This window comes from Neoarius graeffei, chromosome 2, assembly GCF_027579695.1.
Source record: "Neoarius graeffei isolate fNeoGra1 chromosome 2, fNeoGra1.pri, whole genome shotgun sequence".
Lineage (NCBI taxonomy): Eukaryota > Metazoa > Chordata > Actinopteri > Siluriformes > Ariidae > Neoarius > Neoarius graeffei.
The window spans coordinates 44,726,214-44,753,218 of record NC_083570.1 but is presented as its reverse complement, the minus strand read 5'-3'; the positions used below and the strand labels follow the sequence as shown (position 1 = coordinate 44,753,218).

The following is a 27,005-nucleotide window of genomic DNA, read 5'->3' as shown; positions in this document are numbered from 1 at the left end:
TGATCGGAGGAACTTTTCATTTTTAGGGAGCAACTGATACACCCTACTAACCACTATACCACCGTGCCACCCAAGATTTGTCATCTCCCTTGTCAACTCTTCCTTGTCCTCCAGATACTTTCCATCCAGCTTTAAACAAGCCCACATCGCCCTTCTGCTGAAAAAAAAACACCCTAGACCCCTTTGTCATCCAGAACTACCACCCAGTTTCTCTTCTCCCCTTCCTATCAAAGACACTTGAACGTGCTGTTGCTAACCAACTCTCCTCTTTTCTCTCTCAGAACAACCTCCTCACATGTCTGGCTTCCGAGCTGGATACTCAACCAAGACTGCATTTCTCTCCATCAGTTAGGCACTTCATGCAGCACGTGCTACCTCCCTCTCCTCTGTCCTGATTTTCCTTGACCTTTCTGCTGCATTTGACACTGTTGATCACCCCATCCTCCTGTCATCTCTATCAGCACTGGGGATCTGCAGGACAGCCCTGGATTGGTTCAAGCCCTACCTCTCTGGTCACTCCTTCCAGGTTACCTGGGCTGGTACAGTATCTGCACCGCACCTACTTACAACCCCGATTCCAAAAAAGATGGGACAAAGTACAAATTGTAATCGAGCCAAAATGATGGAAAGAGGAACCAGTGCAGTTGAAAGAGAACTGCCTGTCCTACAGAGCATACCACCTTATCTGGGAAACATGGTGGACGTAATGTCATTACTCAGAGCTTGGGTATGTAGCGACTAGTGAAGTGGTCTTATTTATCTGTACTGATGTGACAAAGAGAAGATAGGAGGAGAAGCAGGAATTTGATACTCATTGCAAAGAAATTCCAGGTATAATGAATTACAAATTGAAGTTTTAATTAAGCTAAGGGTTTTCCCCCTTAGTTACAGTTAATCCTACAAAAAAGGGGTCACTAAAAAGCAACACGATTCCAGTATGGGCTGTGCAGATCCAAAGCAACTGAAGTGTCATTGATATTATGTGTCTTTTTTATTTATATAAGTAACAGAAACTTAATACAAAGTTTCTTCTTCTTCTTCTTCTCCTTCTTCTTCTTCTTCTTCTCCTTCTTCTTCATAGCAGCAGCAGTAGAGCGGCGGCTACAATGGTATCCAGTTATTTAGCACAAAAATCTTTTAGCACAAGTTCTAAAGTCTCTTAGCACAATTAATAGATAACTTCAGTCACTTTCGATCATATCACAAATTCAACTGACCATCAATAATTATGCATTTGCCGAATAAATTAACTGGGGGATTATGTCTCTTGCCCTGCTTGACAGCATGTGTTTTGCCAACTAAGAGCAGAATCTATTCCTAAAAACTTACTCAAATTATTAAAAATCCATTTGACATCACGTTACTGTTTTCATATGTATTTGACTAATAAAGCTACAAAGCCTTTAACTGAAAAAGGCCAATTTCAATGAGAAAAATGAGAATCATGTCTCCTTAGTCACTAACAGTTGCGATATGTAAACAAATGAAAGAAACTTCCACTAAAGTATCCTAGAATGAATGGCAATTAAATAAAAGTGCAATATAAAACGTTCAGGAATGACAAAGGAGGATTGGTGACTAACATACAGGCTACATCAAACATGGCTGTTTCAAGATGGCGGAGTGGGGAAATACAAAGTCAGAAAGTTCTAAGACAGATGTTATAATTTTAAAAAGCGTGAAAGGCATCCCCCAGAATTCTACAAAGAAGGAATTCTCCGATGGAAACATCACTTGAAGAACTGTTTAGACTTAAACGGAGGATATGTAGAGAAATAGCTTTGTTATTTTCATAAATAAAGATTTTTTTCAATTTGTCTTAGAACTTTTTGACTTGCCCTCATACAATTGCTAATTTTTGATCAGAATCTCTGCAACTTTCATAAAAAAAAAATCCATCAGGCATCTTTAAACATGATCAGTGAGGATTCATAATAAAGATGAACTGTTCTTGGATGTTGTGCTAAAGAACTTAGAGTTGTGCTAAGAGACTTTAGAACTTATGCTAAAAGACTTTGGATTTGTGCTAAAAGACTTGTGCTAAATAACCATAAACCGCTACAATTATCGGCACCTTAATGATCTTTTGGCCATTGCAAAAGTAGAAAAGACTTTCAATATGTAAATTGTGCATGAATAATTACTCAAACTTCCACTGGAAAAAATGAGTTGATTCCTGATTACTTAGCATATCAGATCACATGACACCTTTCCACAATTATTGACACCTTTGTCCATGGTTATCGACATCCAGATGATTATTTATTAAAAAAACAAAACAAAAAAATAATCCAATATGGCAAGCCTGCAAGATGTGAGTGGCATTGGGCAGGAGACAGTAGAGAATTACTCCATTTGCAGTGCAAAATTCTGCTGTCGCAAGGGAGATGTGGGTGGACTGTCCATCAGCAAAGAAAATGACATGAAACTGAATGTGTTTCTCCTTCACAAACTTGACAAAATGCTTCAGAAATTCAAAGAACAAATCACTGTCCATCCAACCATTGTCAGTATGACCATAAATGGCTTCTGGGAAATCTGACAAACCTATATTCCTGAATTTCTGGCCAGGGAAGACAATTAAAGGAGGCAAGTAATGCCCTAAGGCATTGAAGCATGCCATAACTGTGATTTGACACTTTGTGTTGGAAACAACTTGGTAAATAATGTCATGAGGATACAGATGTTAACACCTGATAACTTGTAATGCAAAGGGGAAATCCACTCTCATCTGCGTTGAAAATGTGCCTGGGATTGTTAATAAGACTGTGAAAATTCGGTACCTCCTTCTCCAAAAATGAATTAAGGCCCTTGTATCAACCCTGTGTCATGGCGCAGGCACTTACGGATGTATGCGCAGAAGAGTAATGAGGAGCAAACAGTGTCAGAGCCAAAACATGAGACTAGAATCAGAGTCATAGAACAAGCGAGGGTCAGGCGATTGGCAAACAATGTAAAGGAGGAAAGACAATGAGCGTAAATGAGGAAAGGAGAAGCAAGAGTCAGAAAAATGAGAGTCAGCCAAAAACAAGGCTTGGTATGAACTGGTGAGAGCAGAACTATACTTCGCATTGGGTTAGTGTGAGAGAGAGGTTTATATAGGCAGGGAAATTAATTGAGATGATGAGTGTCAGCTGATGTCAATAGTCTGGAGACAGAGGGCGCTTTGGGAGTGTAGTCCATGGTGTCCATGCTTGTAGTTTGGACGCTTTCAACAGGTTTACTGACAGAGCCCTCCCCCCGAGGAGCTCCCACTGGGAGCTATATTCTTTCTAGGACACCCCCTACCTCTGGGTGTTGGTTTGTCTGGATGTAGAGCATGGAATTCTTGCTTGAGGAGTGGATCCAGGATGTTTTTAGCAGGAACCCAGCTCTGTTCTTCGGGTCTGTAACCCTCCCAATCTACCAGGTATTTGATCTTGTTTACCTGGTAGATGGGTTCACCCTCAATGTCGAGAGCTGGGTGCTCCTGGCTTGGTGCATTTTTGGTGAGGGGGCCCGAGATAGCAGGTTTTAGATAAGATACGTGGAAGGTGGGAGACTGCCTGCTGTGTAGAGGGAGTTCTAGCCTGTACAAAACTTCATTGATGTAGTCAAGCACTTTAAAAGGTCCAATATATTGTGGCTGTAGTTTCCTACAGGAGTTGGGTTCTCTGAGTTTTTTTGTGGCTATCCATACTCTGTCACCTGGGTTGTATGCTGGGGTGTCTGCTCTGTGTTTATCTGCATATTTTTTGTACTTGGCATTGATTGTTTCAATACGTTGGTGTACCTCCTCCCATACTGTCTGGCTGCATGAGAACCACTCTTCGACGGCTTGAACTTGGCTGGGCATGTCGTCCCAGGGGAACAGGGGCAGCTGGTAGCCGAGTATGCACTGAAACGGTGCTAGTTGGGTTGCAGAGTGCTTGAGGGAATTTTGTGCATACTCGGCCCATGGAAAGAAGTGTGCCCAGTTCCCCGGTTGTGCATGCAGAAGATCTTCAAGAAACAGTTGATTTCTTGATTGGCTCTTTCAACTTGGCCATTAGACTGAAGATGTTATCCAGATGTGAGGCTCACTGAAACCCCTAGTCTTTCCATGAAGCCCCTCCAGAAATGAGAAATGAACTGAGAGCCCCGATCACTTACAATATCTTCAGGGAGACCATAGTAATGAAAAACCTGCTGGAGTAATAGTTCTGCCATTTGGGCTGCAGTGGGAATGCCAGGTAATAGAATGAGTTTGAGAGCTTTGGAGAACCGGTTGATGGTTACCATAATGGTGGTGTTACCTTGTGAAGGAGGGGGGTCAGTGATGAAATCAATGGCTATGTGGGACCAGGGTCTCTGAGGAATGGAGAGGGGGCAGAGTTTACCGGCGGGCGGTGTTCTGGGTACTTTGGCTTGGGCGCAGACAGAGCATGAGGCGATGAACTGGTTCATCTCTGTGAGCATGTTCTCCCACCAGTACTTGTTCCTAAGCATCTGATGGGTGCATTGGCTGCCCAGGTGTCCCATGGCGGGTGATGCATGAGCCCATGTGATGAGTCTACTTCTGAGATGCTTAGGCACATATAGTAGACCAGGTGGAAGACTGTTGGGAAGTTGTTGGGGTTGAGAGTTCCTGATTTCTTTATCTAGGTCCCAAGTGATGGACTGTAGAAAGCACTGAGATGGGAGGATGGGATGGGCAACAGAGTCCTGGTGAGTGGGAGCAAATATTCATGAAAGGGCATCAGCCTTAAGATTCAAGATGGCGCCGGTGTGTGTGGCTGGCCATCTACCTCTGTCACTTTTGTTTGTTTTCTTGCTGGTTTTAATTCTTGACACTAAACAGATCAAGTCTCTGCTGGTGTATGATCGCTAAACACTCTTGGATCTCCAGTTTTCTGTCAAAAATCAAGTAGCTGATCATGGTGGACAGAAAACTTTGCCCCACTGCTAACGGAGATCCCAACTTACCTTCACCAGACTGTGGTCCCACGCCCCCGGCGGAAACGTCACTGTCGCCGTGGCAAGCGCAGTGGTCGGCTGATAAAACTCAAGGATTATTTGAGGCGTTTGTCCTCCATTCCCCGGACAGAGTATGGGTTGCATCTTCATTTGTTTGTATGTCGGCGCTCCCTGGATCCCATCGACACCTGTCTGGTACCTGTGTTCGGCTTCATTGAGGAATCCCGGCCAAGACGTCCCTGCTCCCCCCGGATTCACCTGCACGGGGTAAACCGCCAGAACCTGCAGCTACTGCACCTGGTTCCCCGTCCTGCTGGACCACAGACCCCAACTCTTACCAGGATTGCTCTGGTAAATGCCAGATCACTGGCAAACAAAACTTTTATCCTTAGGGATTTTTTCGGCTCCCACTGTCTGGATTTCCTCTGTGTGACAGAGACATGGCTGGGTGTTGGTCAGTCCGATGCTCTTTCTGAACTTCTGCCAGCCGGCTGTTGTTATTTTAACTCCCCACGGACATCGGGTTGAGGAGGAGGAATGGCGACTGTTTACAAAAATGAGTACAAATGTAAGCAGTGCTTTCCTTCTTCTTCATTCTCCAGCTTTGAGATGACTTTGTTTGAGGTGGGCCGTTCTGACCCGGTTCTGTGTGCTGTCATCTACCAACCCCCCAAATATAATAAGGATTTTATAAGTGATTTTACTAACTTTTTAGCCGGAATCATGCCTGATTAAGACCGCGTTCTCATTATTGGAGATTTTAATATCCATGTGTGCTGTCCTGATAAGCCACTAGTGAAGGAGTTTTTGAGCCTTATTGATTCTTTTAACTTCTTACAGTCTGTGTCTGGTTTCACGCACAAACTTGGGCATACATTAGATCTCATTCTCTCACATGGTTTGTCTGTGTTCAACCTGGAGATCTGTGAAAATGTGTTTTCTGACCATATGTCTGTATTATTTGAGGTCAGTTTTTCTTGTGCTGAACCTAAAACTCATGCTTCTGCTCGGAGCTGTAGGACTTTTAACCCTTCCACTGCTGGTCAGTTCTCTGCTGCTTTTCATCAGCTCTGCATCACGGATGACTTCATGTCTTTTAATACAGAGGAGCTCAGTTCCTGGTTTCACTCCTCCTGTCAAACCATCCTGGACTCTGTAGCTCCATTTAAACTCAAGCACTTCAAAGCTAAACCTGAGCCTTGGTTTAATGACAGAACTTGTGCAGTCCGATGGGAATGCCGAAAAGCTGAACGCAGGTGGAAGAAGGACAAGCTGCAGGTGTCTCTGAATATTTTAAAGGACTGCTGGCGTCATTACCAGAACACTGTTAAAGCGGCCAAAAGAGAACACCTGTCTAATATTATTTTATCAAATCGTCATAATCCACGGGTATTATTTAAAACCATTGATTCTGTTCTAAATGCCTCTCAAACCAGCAGCCTGGAACCCTCTTCTGAGTTATGTGAAAATTTTCTGATTTTTTTTACTGATAAGGTAGCCACCACAAGGGCTATGATCTCAGCTCCTGCCTCTGACCCTTCTGTTTTTGTTTCTTGTTCTGCTGTCTTTGATCAGTTTGAACCTGTGACTACAACCCCGATTCCAAAAAAGTTGGGACAAAGTACAAATTGTAAATAAAAACGGAATGTAATGATGTGGAAATTTCAAAATTCCATATTTTATTCAGAATAGAACATAGATGACATATCAAATGTTTAAACTGAGAAAATGTATCATTTAAAGAGAAAAATTAGGTGATTTTAAATTTCATGACAACAACACATCTCAAAAAAGTTGGGATAAGGCCATGTTTACCACTGTGAGACATCCCCTTTTCTCTTTACAACAGTCTGTAAATGTCTGGGGACTGAGGAGACAAGTTGCTCAAGTTTAGGGATAGGAATGTTAACCCATTCTTGTCTAATGTAGGATTCTAGTTGCTCAACTGTCTTAGGTCTTTTTTGTTGTATCTTCCGTTTTATGATGCGCCAAATGTTTTCTATGGGTGAAAGATCTGGACTGCAGGCTGGCCAGTTCAGTACCCGGACCCTTCTTCTATGCAGCCATGATGCTGTAATTGATGCAGTATGTGGTTTGGCATTGTCATGTTGGAAAATGCAAGGTCTTCCCTGAAAGAGACGTCGTCTGGATGGGAGCATATGTTGCTCTAGAACCTGGATATACCTTTCAGCATTGATGGTGTCTTTCCAGATGTGTAAGCTGCCCATGCCACACGCACTAATGCAACCCCATACCATCAGAGATGCAGGCTTCTGAACTGAGCGCTGATAACAACTTGGGTCGTCCTTCTCCTCTTTAGTCCGAATGACACGGTGTCCCTGATTTCCATAAAGAACTTCAAGTTTTGATTCGTCTGACCACAGAACAGTTTTCCACTTTGCCACAGTCCATTTTAAATGAGCCTTGGCCCAGAGAAGACGTCTGTGCTTCTGGATCATGTTTAGATACGGCTTCTTCTTTGAACTATAGAGTTTTAGCTGGCAACGGCGGATGGCACGGTGAATTGTGTTCACAGATAATGTTCTCTGGAAATATTCCTGAGCTCATTTTGTGATTTCCAATACAGAAGCATGCCTGTATGTGATGCAGTGCCATCTAAGGGCCCAAAGATCACGGGCACCCAGTATGGTTTTCCGGCCTTGGCCCTTACGCACAGAGATTCTTGCAGATTCTCTGAATCTTTTGATGATATTATGCACTGTAGATGATGATATGTTCAAACTCTGCAATTTTACACTGTCAAACTCCTTTCTGATATTGCTCCACTATTTGTCGGTGCAGAATTAGGGGGATTGGTGATCCTCTTCCCATCTTTACTTCTGAGAGCCGCTGCCACTCCAAGATGCTCTTTTTATACCCAGTCATGTTAATGACCTATTGCCAATTGACCTAATGAGTTGCAATTTGGGGGCGGCACTGTGGTGTAGTGGTTAGCGCTGTCGCCTCACAGCAAGAAGGTCCGGGTTCGAGCCCCGTGGCCGGCGAGGGCCTTTCTGTGCGGAGTTTGCATGTTCTCCCCGTGTCCGCATGGGTTTCCTCCGGGTGCTCCGGTTTCCCCCACAGTCCAAAGACATGCAGGTTAGGTTAACTGGTGACTCTGAATTGAGCGTAGGTGTGAATGTGAGTGTGAATGGTTGTCTGTGTCTATGTGTCAGCCCTGTGATGACCTGGCGACTTGTCCAGGGTGTACCCCGCCTTTCGCCCGTAGTCAGCTGGGATAGGCTCCAGCTTGCCTGCGACCCTGTAGAAGGATAAAGCGGCTACAGATAATGAGATGAGATGAGGTTGTTTTTGCTCAATTAAAATAATTTCTGGATGAGCATAATATCATGGAGATCTTCCAGTCGGGTTTCAAAACCCTTCATAGCACAGAGTCAGCTTTGTTAAGAGTTTTTAATGACATCCTTGTAGCATCAGATTCTGGGGATCATGTGATTCTTGTCCTGCTTGACTTAACTGCAGCCTTCAATACTGTGGACTACAACATTTTATTATATTGTTTACAGCATCTTGTGGGCATTTGTGGTTCTGCTGTGGACTGGTTGAGGTCCTATCTGTCAGATAGAACCATGAGCATAAACATTTTGGATTCTGAGTCCTCCTCCGCTCCCTTGGTACGTGGAGCTCCACAGGGCTCAATCTTAGGGCCCTTGCTTTTTTCACTTTATTTACTTCCCCAGTGTCTATGTGTCAGCCCTGTGATGACCTGGCGACTTGTCCAGGGTGTACCCCGCCTTTCGCCCGTAGTCAGCTGGGATAGGCTCCAGCTTGCCTGCGACCCTGTAGAAGGATAAAGCGGCTAGAGATAATGAGAATGAGATGAGATGAGATTTACTTCCCCTGGGCTCTATTCTCAGAAAGCATGGTATCTCTTTTCATTGTTATGCTGACAACAGCCAAATTTACTGTATGTACCATTGAAACGAAAGGATGACTACTCAATTAGACCCCTACTTGAATGCAGTGGCGGCTGGTAGTCTTTCAAACAGGGGAGGGTGGTCAGTTACGATATTTCCAGATTTTAAAAGAAAAAAGAAAAAAACACATCAATTTTACCCATACTCTTGCCTCTGATCTGGCTGATTGTTGGCAGGGTCACAAACTGTGAAATAACAGGTTAATTTGGCCCATTAGCCTACTGTCCAATATACATGATGGTGGTGTTGGGGGGGTACATTTTAACATTTTATATTTTAAAATTGTGGCATGTTGTTTAAAAATTGATCATTATTGAAAGCAGCTCTTTGTCAGGAACCTCAGCAGTAACAGCAGAGTGTTCTGGAATAGGCACAAGCACTGACCTTGGGGAGCCAAACATAGAGCTGGGTGCCACACATTTCATTCAATGACACTTTCCCTATATTTTACTTATTTTGACTGAGAAATGTTTTATTGACAATTTTGATAACCCTTCACTTTTAATCCAGGTCTGTAGTGTGAAATGTTCTCGGCTGTGTTTTTGTTTAAAAATGTTTTCCAAATTGTAGCTGTGTTTAATTCATATCCAGAAAAATATATATTCCAATATAATATAATCAGCATAAACATTTTAAATAGATTCTATATTTTTGGTCCATCCATGACATATTACTAAAGTAGCCTATTTACTGTTGTTGATGTGGGTCACTTGCTGTTAGCCAATTCACTTTCTCGTACCAGGAGAGCTGAAAGGAACGAGTATTATTCCCTACCTTTTTCACCAAGTCAATTTGAGGCGTTGGTCTACCCTGCTCTTTAATTTTAATTTTTTCCTCGAAAGGAAGACTGGCAAATGGCTTCGCCAAAATTAAATCAGCAATGCTTGGCATCCGTGCGCAGCTTTCTTGCTAGCTGACTAGCCCCCTCAAGTTCAAGTTCAGTCACTTAAATAAACGAAATTTCTGGAACTAAGATAACAAACTTGACAACACTATATTTACACTTTATTTACAATGAAAATATATACAAACTAAAAAAGCTGGTAGAAACCGTATGTAATGAATGAAATCGAAATGTAAGCTGATCTCTTACAATACACCACAGCACTTGCAAATCCGCATGGGACTGAACTGAAATTCACCGCTGCCTGTCTATATTTGAAACGAGCTGTCAATCAAAGAAAATATCCGGCCGCTTTCACCAATCACCAGTCTCCTCGCGGAAACTGCCATGTCCCTCCCACTGTGAGGCTCGGAGTCCGTGGGCGGGCGTTTTCGCAGTATATGTCCAATAACCGTCTTGCATTTTGATATTGAAACGCGCATAGCTCCCAAATGTCATTGAAGTCCACTGAGGCTGGGAGTCCGGTGGGCGGGCGTTTTCGCAGTATTTGTCCAATAATCGTCTTGCATTTTGATATTGAAAGCGCATAGCTCCCAAATGCCATTGAAGTCCACTGAGGCTGGGAGTCCAGTGGGCGGGTGTTTTCGCAGCATTTGTCCAATAATCGTCTTGCATTTTGATATTGAAAGCGCAGAGCTCCTAAATGCCATTGAAGTCCACTGAGGCTGGGCTGCATCGCGCTGTCATGAGGGGGGAAAAACTCACGCACACATTAGGCGAACTGGGGAAAGTTATAACAGAATGATTTCGCACTGTAGTTGGGTTGAGCACATATATTTCTATGATTCTGGATCTGAAATAGCAATGTTATAACTTATAACATTGCTATTTCAGATCCAGAATTTTTAGAGGAGGCTGAGCCTCCCTCGTTGTCTTAGAGCAATCACCCGTGCTTGAATGTCTCAATGATGTCAAATCCTGGATGGCACTTAATTTTTTTTTTATTTTAATGATAAAAAAACTGAAGTGATGGTGTTTGGTCCCAGTGGCTCTTGTGAGTGCCCTCCCATATACCTGGGTTCCTTGGCACTGCATTGAAAGCCCACAGTCATCAACCTGGGCTTTAAGATTGACAGTGACTTTAAGCTGGACCATCAAATTGCTAATGTCGTGAGGTCCAGCTTTTTTCATCTTCGGCAGTTGGCGAAAGTGAAGCCTATTCTTTCCAGAGAGCACTTTGAGACCGTAATCCATGCCTTCATTACATCTCGGCTGGATTACTGTAATTCACTCTATCTTGGAGTTAGCCAGTGATCCCTCTCACGTCTTCAGCTGGTTCAGAATGCAGCTGCGCATCTTTTAACTGGTACACGTAGGAGAGATAGCATAGCACCCATCCTGGCTTCGCTTCACTGGCTCCCTGTGTTTTTTTAGAGTTCGTTTTAAACTTCTTTTATTTGTTTTTAAATCCTTACATGGTCTTGCTCTGCCTTACCTTTCAGAGCTGCTTCAAGCGTACGTTCCTGCTCGGTCGCTCAGGTCAGTGGATCAGCTGCTCCTGGTGGTACCAAAATCAAAGCGGAAGCTCAGAGGGGACAGAGCGTTTTCAGTTTCTGCCCCTAAGATGTGGAACAGTCTGCCTCTACATATCAGACAGGCTTCTTCTGTGTCCACTTTTAAAACATATCTTAAAACTTATTTTTACTCACTGGCTTGAAACCCAGCCTGAGACATTGATTTGATCTTACTTGTTTTGTTTGTTATTATTTATTTATATTATTTACAATTTTTTTGTTTCATTTTTAATTTTTTTAGTTTCTTTTTATTCCTGTTTTAGCTGTATTTTATTGTCTTACCTGTTTTTATGTCTTGTGTTTTAAATCATACTCTTCATGTACAGCACTTTGTTTTCAACTGTGGTTGTGTGAAAGCGCTTATAAATAAAGATGGTATGGTATATTTTTGGAGCCAGGGTGGAAAGAAATGGTGAAATTAAATAGTGTAAAGAAAAGAGCCCACCTGGCTTGGTGAGGGTTTAACCGCTTGGCTTTCCTGAGATATTCAAGGTTTTTGTGGTCTGTGAGGATTACAAATGGCACCTTCTAGCCAGTGTCGCCATTCTTCAAGGGCCAGTTTTATCGCGAGTAGCTTCCGATTTCCCACGTTGTAATTCCTTTCTGCTGATGAGAGTTTCTTAGAAAAGAAGGCTACTGGATGAAGTTTCTGTTTCTCCCCAAAATGTTGTGATAGGACTGCCCCTACTCCTGGGTCAGAAGCATCTACCTCCAGGGTGAAGGGCTTGGAAGGATCCGGATGCTGTAAGATGGGAGCAGAGGTGAAGGCTTGTTTGAGACGACAACATGCTTCTTCTGCCGAGGGGTTCCACTGAAGGCTCTTTGGTCCCTTCTTGAGTAGTGCTGTCAAGGGAGCGGTGATCAAGTTGAACCCTCTAATAAACCAGCGATAGAAGTTTGCAAAACCTAGGAAACGTTGAAGATCCTTAATGGACGTGGGTGAGGGCCAAGACATGACAATAACTTGGATGAATTCATACTAACTCCCTCGGTACTGATGTATCCTAGGAAGGACATACGCTTCTGATGGAACTCACATTTCTCTGCTTTGACATAGAGATGATTCTGAAGCAGGCGTTGGAGAACCATTTACATGCTCTTGGTGACGTTCCTCATCAGGAGAGTATATCAGGATGCCACCGATATATGCAATGGCATATCTGCCTAGCATGTCCCGTAGCACGTTGTTGATGAGACATTGGAACACACTAGGTGCCAAAGAAAGGCCATATGGCATTATCCTGTATTCAGAATGGCCGGTGGTAGTGCTGAATGTGGTCTTCCACTCATCGCCCCTTTTGATCCTGATGAGGTTGTATGCACTGAGTAAGTTGAGCTTGGAGAAGATCTTAGCTGATCTGAGTTGTTCCAGGGCTGCGGGAACAAGAGGAAGTGGATAAGGGTATTTAACTGATACCTGGTTCAATCCCCTGTAGTCAATACATGGGTGAAGACCACCACAAAGAAGAAGCCAGCTGAAGCTGGAGACTTAGAAGGACAGATGTAGCCCTGCTTGGGGGCCTCCTGAATGTACTCTTCCATAGCTGCTTGTTCCTTCTGATAAAGAGGGTATATACAGTCATTGAAACAATACAAAAAAAACAGAGAAAAAATAATAATTTGCATAATTTCACACAAAACTCCAAAAATGGGCCGGACAAAATTATTGGCACCTTTTCAAAATTGTGCTTTATTTAGTTTCAAGCCTGTGATGCTCGTTTAAACTCATCTGTGGCAAGTAACAGGTGTGGGCAATATAAGAATCACACCTGAAACCAGATAAAAAGGAGAGAAGTTGACTCAATCTTTGCATTGTGTGTCTGTTTGTGCCACACTAAACATGGAGGACAGAAAGAGGAGAAGAGAGCTGTCTGAGGACTTGAGAACCAGAATTGTGGAGAAATATCAACAGTCTCAAGGTTACAAGGCCATCTCAAGAGATCTTTGTGTTCCTTTGTCCACGGTGCGGAACATCATCAAGAAGTTCCAAACCCATGGCACTGTAGCTAATCTCCCTGGACGAGGACGAAAGAGAAAAATTGATGCAAGGTTGCAACGCAGGATTGTCCGAATGGTGGATAAGCAGCCCCAATCAAGTTCCAAATGTATTCAAGTTCTCCTGCAGACTCAGGGTGCATCAGTGTCAGCGCGAACTATCCGTCGACATTTGAATGAAATGAAATGCTATGGCAGAAGACCAAGGAGGACCCCACTGCTGACACAGAGACATAAAAAAGCTAGACTGCAGTTTGCCAAAATGTACGTGAATAAGCCAGAATCCTTCTGGGAAAACGTCTTGTGGACAGATGAGACCAAGATAGAGCTTTTTGGCAAAACACATCGTTCTACTGTTTACCAAAAATGGAATGAGGCCTACAAAGAAAAGAACACAATACCTACAGTCAAATATGGTGGAGGTTCAAAGATGTTTTGGGGTTGTTTTGCTGCCTCTGGCACTGGATGCCTTGACTGTGTGCAAGGTATCATGAAATCTGAAGATTATCAAGGGATTTTGGGTCGCAACGTAGGGCCCAGTGTCAGAAAGCTGGGTTTGCGTCCTAGGTCATGGGTCTTCCAGCAGGACAATGACCCCAAACATACCTCAAAAAGCACCCAGAAATGGATGGAAAGAAAGCACTGGAGGGTTCTAAAGTGGCCAGCAATGAGTCCTGATCTGAATCCCATTGAACACCTGTGGAGAGATCTTAAAATTGCTGTTGGGATAAGGCACCCTTCAAATATGAGAGAACTGGAGCAATTTGCAAAAGAAGAGTGGTCCAAAATTCCAGTTGAGAGGTGTAAGAAGCTTGTTGATGGTTATAGGAAGCGATTGATTTCAGTTATTTTTTCCAAAGAGTGTGCAACCAAATATTAAGTTGAGGGTGCCAACAATTTTGTCCGACCCATTTTTTGAGTTTTGCATGAAATTATATAAATTCTGCTTTTTTCCTTTTTCTTTTTGTTTTAATCCAATGCACACAAAGGAAATAAACATGCATATAACAAAACATGTGTAAATGCAATAATTTTCTGGGAGATATGCTTCATTTTCTGGAAAAAATCTGGGGTGCCAACACTTTCGGCCATGACTGTATGCCCACGTGGTGGTGACATGCCTGGCAGTAGGTCAATCGCACAGTCATTAGGTCTGTGAGGTGGCAGCCCACAGGCTTTTCCCTTGCTGAAAACCTCCTTGAGGTCCAGATAACTTTCGGGAACGTTGTCCAGAGAGTCAAGCTGAGGGCTCTCCACAGAGGTGGAGGAGAGAGTGATTTGAGGACGAGAGATGCAGGCTTGAAAGCATGCCAGTGACCATTGTAGAATGTCTTTGTTTTGCCATGAGATCAAAGGGTTGTGAAGCTGGAGCCAAGGGTAGCCAAGGATAAGATCGTGACTTACAGTGGTAGTGACATAGCATGAGATCAGCTCAGAATGGATAGCACCCACTTGGATGTGAATAGGGGCTGTACGGAGGGTGACAAAACCATCTCCTATTGGTCCACTGTCGATAGTCCAAATGCGGAGCGCACTTTTAAGAGGGGTTGTTGGCAAGTTGAACTTCTGAACGACTGCGCTGCTGATAAAGTTCCCCTCTGCCCCTGAATCAATGAAAGCAGAGAGGATGTGGGTAGAAGAAGCCAACTTTAACAATACTGGAACCTTGAACGATTTGGAATTGAATCTTCTTATTGGACTTACATTGCGTGTAGGACCCTCTGTAGAAGATGAACGGGACGGATGAATGGGACAGTGATTAAGCTGATGTTCAGGGCTCCTGCAGTAGAAGCAAAGCCCCTCCTTTCTCTTTTCCTAGCATGTTCGAAGCGAGTTAACTGAGTGCGTGAGATGTCCATGACAGAACTGTCCTCCAAGGTGGGAGCCGGCTTTCTATTATCCTGTAGGGAGAGTCGATGAGCTAAGAGATTACCAAGATGAATCGTGAGGTCAGTGAGAGAATCCAGCGTTAGTTGTTCATCTCAGCAGGCGAGTTTGCTCAGAATCTCAGGGCACAAACCTTAGCAAAACACTGTCTTCAGAGCGGGATCATTCCATCCACTAGCGGCCACTAGTGTTCTGAATTCCAGGGCATATTTTGCCATGCTTCTGGAGCCTTGTGATATGGTGAGTAAACTTTCACCTGCTTCGATCCCCTCGGGTTTGTGGTCAAAAACCCTTTTCAACTGAGTGAGAAATTGCTCATAAGATTTTGTCGGCTCGACGCCCTTGTTCCAAATGGCACTGGCCTATCAAAGTGCTTTGCCCATAAGAAAGGACAGAAATTTAACAATCTTGTGCTCATCAGACATGCTAGGCATAGCAGCGAAGTACATGGAACATTGGAGAAGGAAACCTTTACAGGTGAGAGGGTCTCCGGCGAATTTCTCTGGAGCCAGAAGTTGTAGCGCTGGGCTCGGAGATGACTCAGAACGTGTGAGGAGGGCCTGCAACATCACAGTTGCTAGTTGGACCATTCTTGTGTTAAAGTTGGCTAGCATCTGCTGATGTTCTCCTAATAAGCATCCCTGGACGTTAAGAGCAGTCTGCGTCACCTCTTCCACTACATCCATGATGGCGAAGTATCCTGTCATGGTGCAGGCACTTACAGATGTATGCACAGAAGATTAATGAGGAGCAAACAGTGTCAGAGCCAAAATGTGAGACTAGAATCAGAGTCATAGAACAAGCGAGGGTCGGGCGATCGGCAAACAGCGTAAAGGAGGAAAGACAGAGAGCGTAAACAAGGAAAGGAGACGCAAAAGTCAGGAAACCCGAGAGTCAGTCAGAAACAACAAGGCTTGGTATGAACTGGTGAGAGCAGAACTATACTTCGCATTGGGTTAGTGTGAGAGAGAGGTTTATATAGGCAGGGAAATTAATTAAGATGATGAGTGTCAATAGTCTGGAGACAGAGGGCACTGTGAGTTTTGGGGAGTGTGGTCCATGGTGTCCATGTTTGTAGTTTGGACGCTCTTAACAGGTTTACTGACACCCTGAAGCATTTCAAAACTGATTCAGGCTCGTTCTCTCCCAAGAAGCTACAGAACCCATTCTGTTATCTCTGGATGCCTCTTGCGAAATGGGTAAAACCATTCTTTGCCTGGCAGATTGTTGGTGAATGGCATTTTCCTCCCATCGATCCAGAACAGTTGTAAATGTCCCTTAATTCCACAGGGTGTCGATAATGGTGGACACCAGTGAAAGTGATCACTATTATCAACATCTCACGTGACTTCTCAAACGCACATTTAGATACAAAATGGTGACTGTCAAATGAAAGCATAAGAAACAAAGTAGGTTTCGACAAGGAGATCATGACGGTGAATTTGATAAGTAAAAGCATGTCCATGATTTTTCCACCATGCTTACCTGTGATGGTAACATCCGGGTTTTCTTCAAATTGCTGATCGTGCTAAAAAAATTCCATCTCAGGTAACGAGCTGTCATAAGACGACAAGATCAAAGGGCGAGGCGAGTCTTTCGGTTGATTAATTAACCAATAATAACTGTTGGAACTGAAACTTAACTTTGTAAAAATTTTTTTTTATTGGTAAATCTGAAAAGGTGTCGATAATTATGGACTGTTGATAATTGTAACCACTGCTCTAGTGATGCTCTTGTTGTTGTTGTTGTTTTTTCTATTATTATATATTTTAAGATTGTTGGACAAATAATTGCGACCTGTAATTTACTTCAGTCTACTTCAGTCTAAAGCATCACTGGTATACAATTGTAACATCCATCCATCCATTATCTGTAGCTGCTTATCCTATTCTACAGGGTCGCAGGCAAGCTGGAGCCTATCCCAGCTGACTGTGGGCGAGAGGCGGGGTACACCCTAGACAAGTCGCCAGGTCATCACAGGGCTGACACATAGAGACACAGACAACCATTCACACTCACATTCACACCTACGGTCAATTTAGAGTCACCAGTTAACCTAACCTGCATGTCTTTGGACTGTGGGGGAAACCGGAGCACCCGGAGTAAACCCACGCGGACACGGGAAGAACATGCAAACTCCACACAGAAAGGCCCTCGCTGGCCGCTGGGCTTGACCCCAGGACCTTTCTGCTATGACAGTGCTAACCACTACACCACCGTGCCGCCCCATGTTGTAACATCCATCCATCCATCTATCCATCCATTATCTGTGTCCACTTATCCTGTTCTACAGGGTCGCAGGCAAGCTGCAGCCTATCCCAGCTGACTATGGGCGAAAGGCGGGGTACACCCTGGACAAGTCGCCAGGTCATCACAGGGCTGACACAGAGACAAACAACCAACCATTTACACTCACATTCACACCTACGGTCAATTTAGAGCCACCAGTTAACCTAACCTGCATGTCTTTGGACTGTGGGGGAAACCGGAGCACCTGGAGGAAACCCACGCGGACACGGGGAGAACATGCAAACTCCACACAGAAAGGCCCTCGCCGGCCACTGGGCGACAGTGCTAACCACTACACCACCGTGCCACCTCATGTTGTAACATCTCATCTCATCTCATTATCTCTAGCCGCTTTATCCTTCTACAGGGTCACAGGCAAGCTGGAGCCTATCCCAGCTGACTACGGGCAAAAGGCGGGGTACACCCTGGACAAGTCACCAGGTCATCACAGGGCTGACACATAGACACAGCCCTGCAAACATGTACAGTTGGGGCCCACATGGGGCTCATCTGGGCTAGGTGGGCTTCGGGTGGGCATGGGCTTTGAGTGGGCTTTGTTGCTGGGCCCCACATGGGCAATGGGTGGGCATTGAATGGGCTAAATTAACATGGGCAATAGGTGGGCTTTGTTGTTGGGCCCCACATGGGCAGTTGGTGGGCATTAAATGGGCTATTTAGCATGGGCAATAAGTGGGCTTTGTTGTTGGAGCCCATATGGGCAATGGGTGGGCATTAAATGGGCTAAATTAAGCATGGGCAGTAAGTGGGCTCCAGCAAGGCTCCATTTCAATTCAATTCAAAAACACAAGAATTTTACTCCCACACCTACTAGTTAAGATGCCATAACATAATATAAACAATACAACGTTAATTACAATTGAAAATAAAATTTCTCAATTTTAGAGCATAAAAGATAAAGTTTGCTACAACCTAAAGCACACATATTCCACGTGCCTGTCAACACACCCTTGTGGGTTCTATATGGGCTGAATATGGGCTGTCCAGCATGGTCCGCAGGTTAAGTGGTGGCCCCATGTGGGCAAGCCCAGTTGGGCTAAAGTTGGGTCAGCCCATAAGCCTACAGTTCTTTACATAAACAACGAATTGCACATATTTGCATGCAAAACATGTATTTAGAGTTGTTAGCAGTTGAAGTAAAAGTATTTGTTATTGCTGTTTGTGTAAAGAACTGTACTATGGGCTGACTGTAATAGGCCCACACAATACCTGAAAGGGTAAAATAAGGGACCCATAATGAGCCCATAATGAGCCCGCATGGGACAACTCCGTGTGGGACCCAGATGGGAGAAACCTGGGTTGCCCAAGTAGGTTTTAGCTAGGGCCCATATGAAACCCACTTTTAGCCCAACTGGGCTTGCCCACATGGGGCCACCGCATAACCCTTAGCCAAAACTGACTGGAGCCCAGCTGGGCAGCCCACATTCAACCCATGTGGGACCCACATGGGTGTGTTGGCAGGGAGACAACCATTCACACTCACATTCACACCTACGGTCAATTTAGAGTCACCAGTTAACCTAACCTGCATGTCTTTGGACTGTCGGGATGAATTTTATTATTAAGTAGACAAGTAACATTCCAAAGCACATTATTATTGGATATTAATGTAGTGAGTATGATGGGAAAATGTGCTCTGTTTCTATTTCGTTATCACTCATACAAAAACACTGTTGCTGTTGTTGTACATATTTGAAGCTTGTCTCGGACAGAAACACTTGATTGCGGTTGCAGTTTTGGAGTTTATCGATAGAGGGCAGCAGCGCACTTTTTCCGCCTGTCAAGCTAGTTTATTCCTGTAAATCCCGCCTCCTGTACGACGATTGGTCCTTCTACTCAAACCCTGTCCTCGTTGGCTAGTATGATTGGCCGAATGCTCAATGAGTATTAGAGCTCAGTGAGCGTTAAGCTATTGGCCTATCCAAGCTCGTGGGGGCGGGGCTTTCCTGGATGTGCGTTGGTGCCTGGTGTTTCGTCATCACCAACACGGAAGTGTGTGTGTCATATGGTGACTTCAGCAGGCTGTCAGGTGACAGCGTGAATCAGAGTCGGTGATCCAGATGGTGGAAGCCGGAGCTGCGGAGCGGCGGCGGTGTTAGCGGCGGGCAGAGGGAGAGATGCGGACTGCGAGGCGGAGTCATGGCGATCGTCGGTTCGTTGCTGAAGCTGCTGCAGCGGCAGACCTACACCTGTCTGTCCCACCGCTACGGGCTGTACCTGTGCTTCGGCGGGCTCGTGCTCATGATCGTGTCCGCCTTCCAGTTCGGAGAGGTTCGTGATCACATCCCATCCCATCCCATACTGCACGTGAAAGGAATTAAGTGTTTACGCGTGTGTGTGTGTGTGTAGGTGGTACTGGAGTGGAGTCGGGATCAGTACCATGTCCTGTTCGACTCCTACAGAGACAATGTGGCTGGTAAATCCTTCCAGACCAGGTGAGCAGATCCACCTTTACTGTTTCACTAACCATCCAATCAGCGTTCAGCTCAATCACTGCACTCTACAGTCAAGCTGGAAAGTCTGCACACCCCTTTCACCTTCTCCATGTTTTATTAAAATTCTACACAAAATAGCCCATAATGACATAGTGAAAGCACTGTCACCTCACAGCAAGAAGGTCCTGGGTTCGAGCCCCGTGGCCGGCGAGGGCCTTTCTGTGCGGAGTTTGCATGTTCTCCCCGTGTCCGCGTGGGTTTCCTCCGGGTGCTCCGGTTTCCCCCACAGTCCAAAGACATGCAGGTTAGGTTAACTGGTGACTCTAAATTGACCGTAGGTGTGAATGTGAGTGTGAATGGTTGTCTGTGTCTGTCAGCCCTGTGATGACCTGGCGACTTGTCCAGGGTGTACCCCGCCTTTCGCCCGTAGTCAGCTGGGACAGGCTCCAGCTTGCCTGCGAACCTGTAGAACAGGATAAAGCGGCTAGAGATAATGGATGGATGTTACAACATGAGGTGGCTCGGTGGTGTAGTGGTTAGCACTGTCGGCCAGCGAAGGCCTTTCTGTGTGGAGTTTGCATGTTCTTCCCGTGTCTGTGTGGGTTTCCTCCGGGTGCTCCAGTTTCCCCTACAGTCCAAAGACTGACTCTCTGGACAACGTTCCTGAATGTTATCTGGACCTCAAGGAGGTTTTCAGCAAGGGAAAAGCCTGAGGATGTTACCTCACAGACCTAATGACTGTGCGATTGACCTACTGCCAGGCATGTCACCACCACGTGGGCATATACAGTGGGGCAAAAAAGTATTTAGTCAGCCACCAATTGTGCAAGTTCTCCCACTTAAAAAGATGAGAGAGGCCTGTAATTTTCATCATAGGTACACTTCAACTATGAGAGACAGAATGGGGGGAAAGAATCCAGGAAATCACATTTGTAGGATTTTTAATGAATTAATTGGTAAATTCCTCGGTAAAATAAGTATTTGGTCACCGACAGACAAACAAGCAAGATTTCTGGCTCTCACAGACCTGTAACTTCTTCTTTAAGAGGCTCCTCTGTCCGCCACTCGTTACCTGTATTAATGGCACCTGTTTGAACTCGTTATCAGTATAAAAGACACCTGTCCACAACCTCAAACAGTCACACTCCAAACTCCACTATGGCCAAGACCAAAGAGCTGTCAAAGGACACCAGAAACAAAATTGTAGACCTGCACCAGGCTGGGAAGACTGAATCTGCAATAGGTAAGCAGCTTGGTGTGAAGAAATCAACTGTGGGAGCAATTATTAGAAAATGGAAGACATACAAGACCACTGATAATCTCCCTCGATCTGGGGCTCCACGCAAGATCTCACCCCGTGGGGTCAAAATGATCACAAGAACGGTGAGCAAAAATCCCAGAACCACACGGGGGGACCTAGTGAATGACCTGCAGAGAGCTGGGACCAAAGTAACAAAGGCTACCATCAGTAACACACTACGCCACCAGGGACTCAAATCCTGCATTGCCAGACGTGTCCCCCTGCTTAAGCCAGTACATGTCCAGACCCGTCTGAAGTTTGCTAGAGAGCATTTGGATGATCCAGAAGAGGATTGGGAGAATGTCATATGGTCAGATGAAACCAAAATAGAACTTTTTGGTAAAAACTCAACTTGTCGTGTTTGGAGGAGAAAGAATGCTGACTTGCATCCAAAGAACACCATACCTACTGTGAAGCATGGGGGTGGAAACATCATGCTTTGGGGCTGTTTTTCTGCAAAGGGACCAGGACGACTGATCCATGTAAAGGAAAGAATGAATGGGGCCATGTATCGTGAGATTTTGAGTGAAAACCTCCTTCCATCAGCAAGGGCATTGAAGATGAAACGTGGCTGGGTCTTTCAGCATGACAATGATCCCAAACACACCACCCGGGCAACGAAGGAGTGGCTTTGTAAGAAGCATTTCAAGGTCCTGGAGTGGCCTAGCCAGTCTCCAGATCTCAACCCCATAGAAAATCCTTGGAGGGAGTTGAAAGTCCGTGTTGCCCAGCGACAGCCCCAAAACATCACTGCTCTAGAGGAGATCTGCATGGAGGAATGGGCCAAAATACCAGCAACAGTGTGTGAAAACCTTGTGAAGACTTACAGAAAACGTTTGACCTCTGTCATTGCCAACAAAGGGTATATAACAAAGTATTGAGAAACTTTTGTTATTGACCAAATACTTATTTTCCACCATAATTTGCAAATAAATTCTTTAAAAATCAGACAATGTGATTTTCTGGATTTTTTTTTTTCTCATTTTGTCTCTCATAGTTGAAGTGTACCTATGATGAAAATTACAGGCCTCTCTCATCTTTTTAAGTGGGAGAACTTGCACAATTGGTGACTGACTAAATACCACTGTATACCCTCTTTCTCAGAAGGAACAAGCAGCTATGGAAGAGTACATTCAGGAGGCCCCCAAGCAGGGCTACATCTGTCCTTCTAAGTCTCCAGCTTCAGCTGGCTTCTTCTTTGTGGAGAAATGAGGTGGTGGTCTTCGCCCATGTATTGACTACAGGGGATTGAACCAGGTATCAGTTAAATACCCTTATCCACTTCCTCTTGTTCCTGCAGCCCTGGAACAACTCAGATCAGTTAAGATCTTCTCCAAGCTCAACTTACTCGGCACATACAACCTCATCAGGATTACAAGGGGCGATGAGTGGAGGACCACATTCAGCATTACCACTGGCCATTTTGAATACAGGATAATGCTGTATGGCCTTTCTTTGGCACCTAGTGTGTTCCAGTGTCTCATCAACGATGTGCTACGGGACATGCTAGGCAGATATGCCATTGCGTATATCGATGATATCCTGATATACTCTCCTGATGAGGAATGTCACCAAGAGCATGTAAGAATGGTTCTCCAACACAATGGACATTTTTGCCCATTCCTCTTGGCATATCCTTGTAAGCTCAATCAGGTTGGATGGGGAGCATCGGTACACAGCTATTTTCAGCTCCTTCCACAGATGTTCAATTGGATTCAGGTCTGGGCTCTGGCTGGGCCACTCAAGGACATTCACAGACTTTCTCCGAAGCCACTCCTTTGTTCTCTTGGCTGTGTGCTTTGGGTCGTTGTCATGTTGGAAGGTAATCCTTCGCCCGGGTCTGAGGTCCAGAGCGCTCTGGAGCAGGTTTTCTTCAAGGATCTTGGTGTACTTAGCTGCATTCATCTTTCCCTATATCAGGACTAGTTGCCCTGTTCCCACTGCTGAAAAACATCCCCACATCATGATGATACCACTGCAGGGCTCGAAATACCACGTACATATGCAAGTTTGTGCACGTAAAATTGGAGCGGTGCACGTAATTTCAGACCTGACTTTCACCGGTGCGAGTTGCTTTACCCACTGTAACCAACAGTAGAAATGGCCAATAAAGAAGTGATAAGGTGTAAAAAAAAAAAAAAAAGTTTACAGTGTGGTGTGGTTTTTTTTTCCTTTTTTTGTAATTTTAGAAGGTTGAATATTTAAGTCTCTGCCGATCATGAATCGGCAAACGCAGTGAGCGGATGACGTTCTCTTTCTTTTCACTTCCGTGTTACAGCTTCCTGGGAACGAGCTGCTCTCCTTCCCGATAAGTCATGTGACGCACACTCTTTGGTTCACCAAATATGGAAAAAGCCGTAAGTTTGCATGGAGGTCGGCAGTATTTGGAGACCTTTGGAAACTCGTGGAAAGCTCGAGGACTCCCAGAATCCAGCGCAGTCTGAGATAGTATTTGTGACAGGTTGAAAGTGATCATATAAATATAGCAACAACAAGAGTAGAGTATGTCTAAAAATCAGCAATCCATCCTGGGATTCCTCGTAAAGACCGGAAAGCACAATGTTTCAGCACCCAAGGACCACGCAGGAGATCGAGAACGAGATGACAGTGGGCCCAGTGACAAATCTGGCGAACCCAGCAACCAGGCGGCGCAATCCACGCCAGAAGTGTGCTGCGAACCCAGCGGCAAACCCTCGTCCACACACGAAGAGAACATCGAGCCACAACCGGGGCCATCTATAGCTAGAATTTCGGCATCCGAGTCGTGGACTCCAGAATTCTCGGATGAGTCGTCTGTTGATTCACCCGGAGGCGATGACGACGTGACCAACCCCAAGAAGCCAAAACTGTCGGTAGGTTAAATAATTTGAATATCGAGGAATTTTTGCTTTCTGAATTGATTAATAAAAGCTTTGCCTCGAGTTATTGCTTTGTACGAATTTTGTATCAAAAACTAACTAGTCTAATGCATCATTTTGTAGATGTCTTTTTAAAGTTTTCAATGAAGCCGCGAAAGCCCAGCTTTCTATGTGGTTGGTTGCTTGTTTCAAAGTAACTTAATTAAGTTCTTGGAGCGGCTCTTTGACTGTTGCCGCCTGGGACATGTGACCCAGACGCTTGGCGCGAATTTTAGTCGTACAAGTCACAGTATTAATCTGTGGGAGGATCCTTGAATGGGGGATTACTATAAAGTTATACACTGCCATGTTCGGGGCAGGGCTGGGTCTGTTTACAACAACTAGCACAAATATTTTTGTCATCAACAAAAAAAGGTTTTGTTTCTTTTTAAATCAATACTCAGTTGATATGACATTAGCAAGACTACACAATGTCATAGCATCTTTGCAATAAACAGAGCATGGCCTGTTTTTCTTTCATTTCAACCTCTTGTAATAGCTATTATGATTTAAGTGAAGAGGACATGTTTTACTCATGTCCATGGAATTATTTATTTTTCTACAGGAAAAAGGACAGAAGACCAAAAAAGTATACACTTTCCAGTACTCATGGGTTCACGGGGAAAAGAAAAGACCATGGCTGAAACATGACAAGTCCAAACTTATGTGGTGTGAAGCATGCAGGCGCTTTGACAAAAGTGGAAAGAAGAACTCTTATCAGAGGGACTACAAGTATGAGATTATCAAATATTGAGTTCCACGAGAAATCACCTTGCCACGAAAGTGCCTGGAACAAGATGGTCGCATCAAAACAACCAGTTCAGGTTGTTCAGGAAGTCCAGTTGTTGATTTGGTCGATACACTGGTAGAGACATTCAAGGGGGGCATAATCATTAGGTGATAGAGCAAAATAAATTTGGGTGTCATCTGCATAGCAGTGATACAAAGTTGAGTTGTTCTTGATAATTTGTCCAAGTGGCAGCATATAAAGGTTGAATAGTAATGGTCCAAGGATCGACCCCGGGGGACACCACAGGTCAAGGACATTGATGTTGAGGTACAATTTCCCAGGGTAACAAAGAAGCTTCTATCTTTTAAGTATGATTTTAACCAATTGATAACTTTACCAGTCAACCCAACCCAGTGTTCAAGTCAATATAGCAGTATGTTGTGATCAGCAGTATCAAAAGCTGCACTGAGGTCCAGTAACGCCAGGACCGATGTTTTGCCTGCATCAGTATTAAGACGTATGTCATTTATAACTTTAATCAGCGCTGTTTCAGTGCTATGATTGGCACGAAATCCTGACTGAAAGTTATCAAAACAGCTGTTTGATATCAAGAAGGCAGTTAATTGATTGAGGACAATTTTTTTTCAAGGATTTTCCTGATGAATGGTAGATTTGATATTGGCCTGTAGTTGTTCAATACTGAAGCATCCAGATTATTCTTTTTAAGTAGGGGCTTTACAATGTCTTTTTTCAGGGACACAGGAAAAATGCCAGTCTCTAGGGATGTGTTTATGATCTGAAGAACATCTGTAATTATAAGGTGAAGAACAGACTTAAAAAAGTTGGTGGGCAGAATGTCCAATTCAGATGTTGAGGAACTGAGATTTTGTACAGTTTTTTTCAAGAGTCTCGTAATCAATCAAACAAAATTCTGACATTGTGTTGAAATTGTCTGTCTGTGTCACTGGTGATTGCAGCTTTTCAGTTATTTGCAACTGAGATATATTATGAGCAATATTCTGCCGTATTTTATTAGTTTTACCTTTGAAGAAGGATGCAAACTCATTGCATTTATTAACTGAGAGAAGTTCAGGTGCTAATTGTGGTGGGGGATTAGTTAGCTTCTCTACTGTTGAAAATAGCACACGGGCATTGTTCATATTCCTGTTGATGATGTTGGAGAAGAAAGACTGCCTTGCTTTACCAATTTCATAATTATATTTACAAAGCATCTCTCTCTGGATTTGATAATGGATGTGAAGTTTAGATTTGCGCCATTTTCTTTCAGTCTTCCTACATTCTCTCTCTAGCAATTTAACAGCTGGGTATTGCTTCCATGGTGCTTTCTGCTTGTCAGTGACTCTTTGGATTTTGAATGGAGCAATATCATCCATAATTTGGGTCATATTTAAGTTAAAAATTTCCAGTAAGTCATCTACAGAGTCTGACATTTTTAGTTGAGATCCGAGAGAGAGCTTGCTCAAAGAGGACACACGTGTTGTCATTTATGACTCTCCTACCCATAGTTGTTGAGCTGTTCTGAATGTGAGGAGACATAGAAACATCAGAGAAAAAACAGAAATGATCAGATAAGGCCAGGTCAACAACAGTAGTAGAAACAGTAAAACCCTTTGTGATAACGAGGTCAAGGGTATGACCACGAGAGTGGGTCGTCCCCTGTACATGTTGTACTAGGTCGAAGTTGTCAATAAGTGCAAGTAGTTCTCTGGCACAAGTGTTTTCAGGATTATCTACATGCAAGTTAAAATCCCCAGATATAATAAGACAGTCAAACTCTAAGCAAATGACTGACAACAGTTCACCAAACTCTTCCAGAAAAACTTTGGCTGAATGTCTTGGAGGCCTGTAAATAGTTAATAACAATATGTTAGGAGAGCACAAATGTCTAAAAACCTGCTTTCACTTTGGCATTCTGGACTATTTTGTGTAGAACTTTGTGACAAAAAATGAACTCAATCTGTTGTAGAATTAGTCTGTAACATAAAATGTGGAGAGGGTGTAAGGGGTGTGCAGACTTTCTGGCTTGACTGTATATCCAAAAGTATGTGCACCCCTGACCATCACATGCATATATAATGGAGGCACGCAATTGTCTAGAATGTCTCTGTATACTGTAGCATTACAATTTCCCTTCACTGGAGC

The 27,005-nt window shown here is 44.1% G+C and overlaps 1 protein-coding gene across 2 annotated transcripts in view; it reads left to right on the top strand.

The window, feature by feature from the left end:
- Positions 1 to 19,468: 19,468 nt before the first annotated feature.
- Positions 19,469 to 27,005, top strand: part of gnptab (N-acetylglucosamine-1-phosphate transferase subunits alpha and beta) — a 103,432-nt gene continuing 95,895 nt past the window's right edge. Inside the window, exons 1-3 of one of the 2 annotated variants that reach the window (XM_060914292.1) lie at positions 19,829 to 19,915; positions 23,494 to 24,067; positions 24,678 to 24,936. Coding sequence is in view for 1 of the 2 variants with exons in the window: in XM_060914291.1 (XP_060770274.1) it covers positions 19,620 to 19,751; positions 19,830 to 19,915 (218 nt within the window). In the remaining variant the exon portion in view is untranslated. Of the gene's footprint in view, positions 19,752 to 19,828; positions 19,916 to 23,493; positions 24,068 to 24,677; positions 24,937 to 27,005 lie in introns of those variants that run through there. The other variant, XM_060914291.1, reaches the window with a different exon arrangement.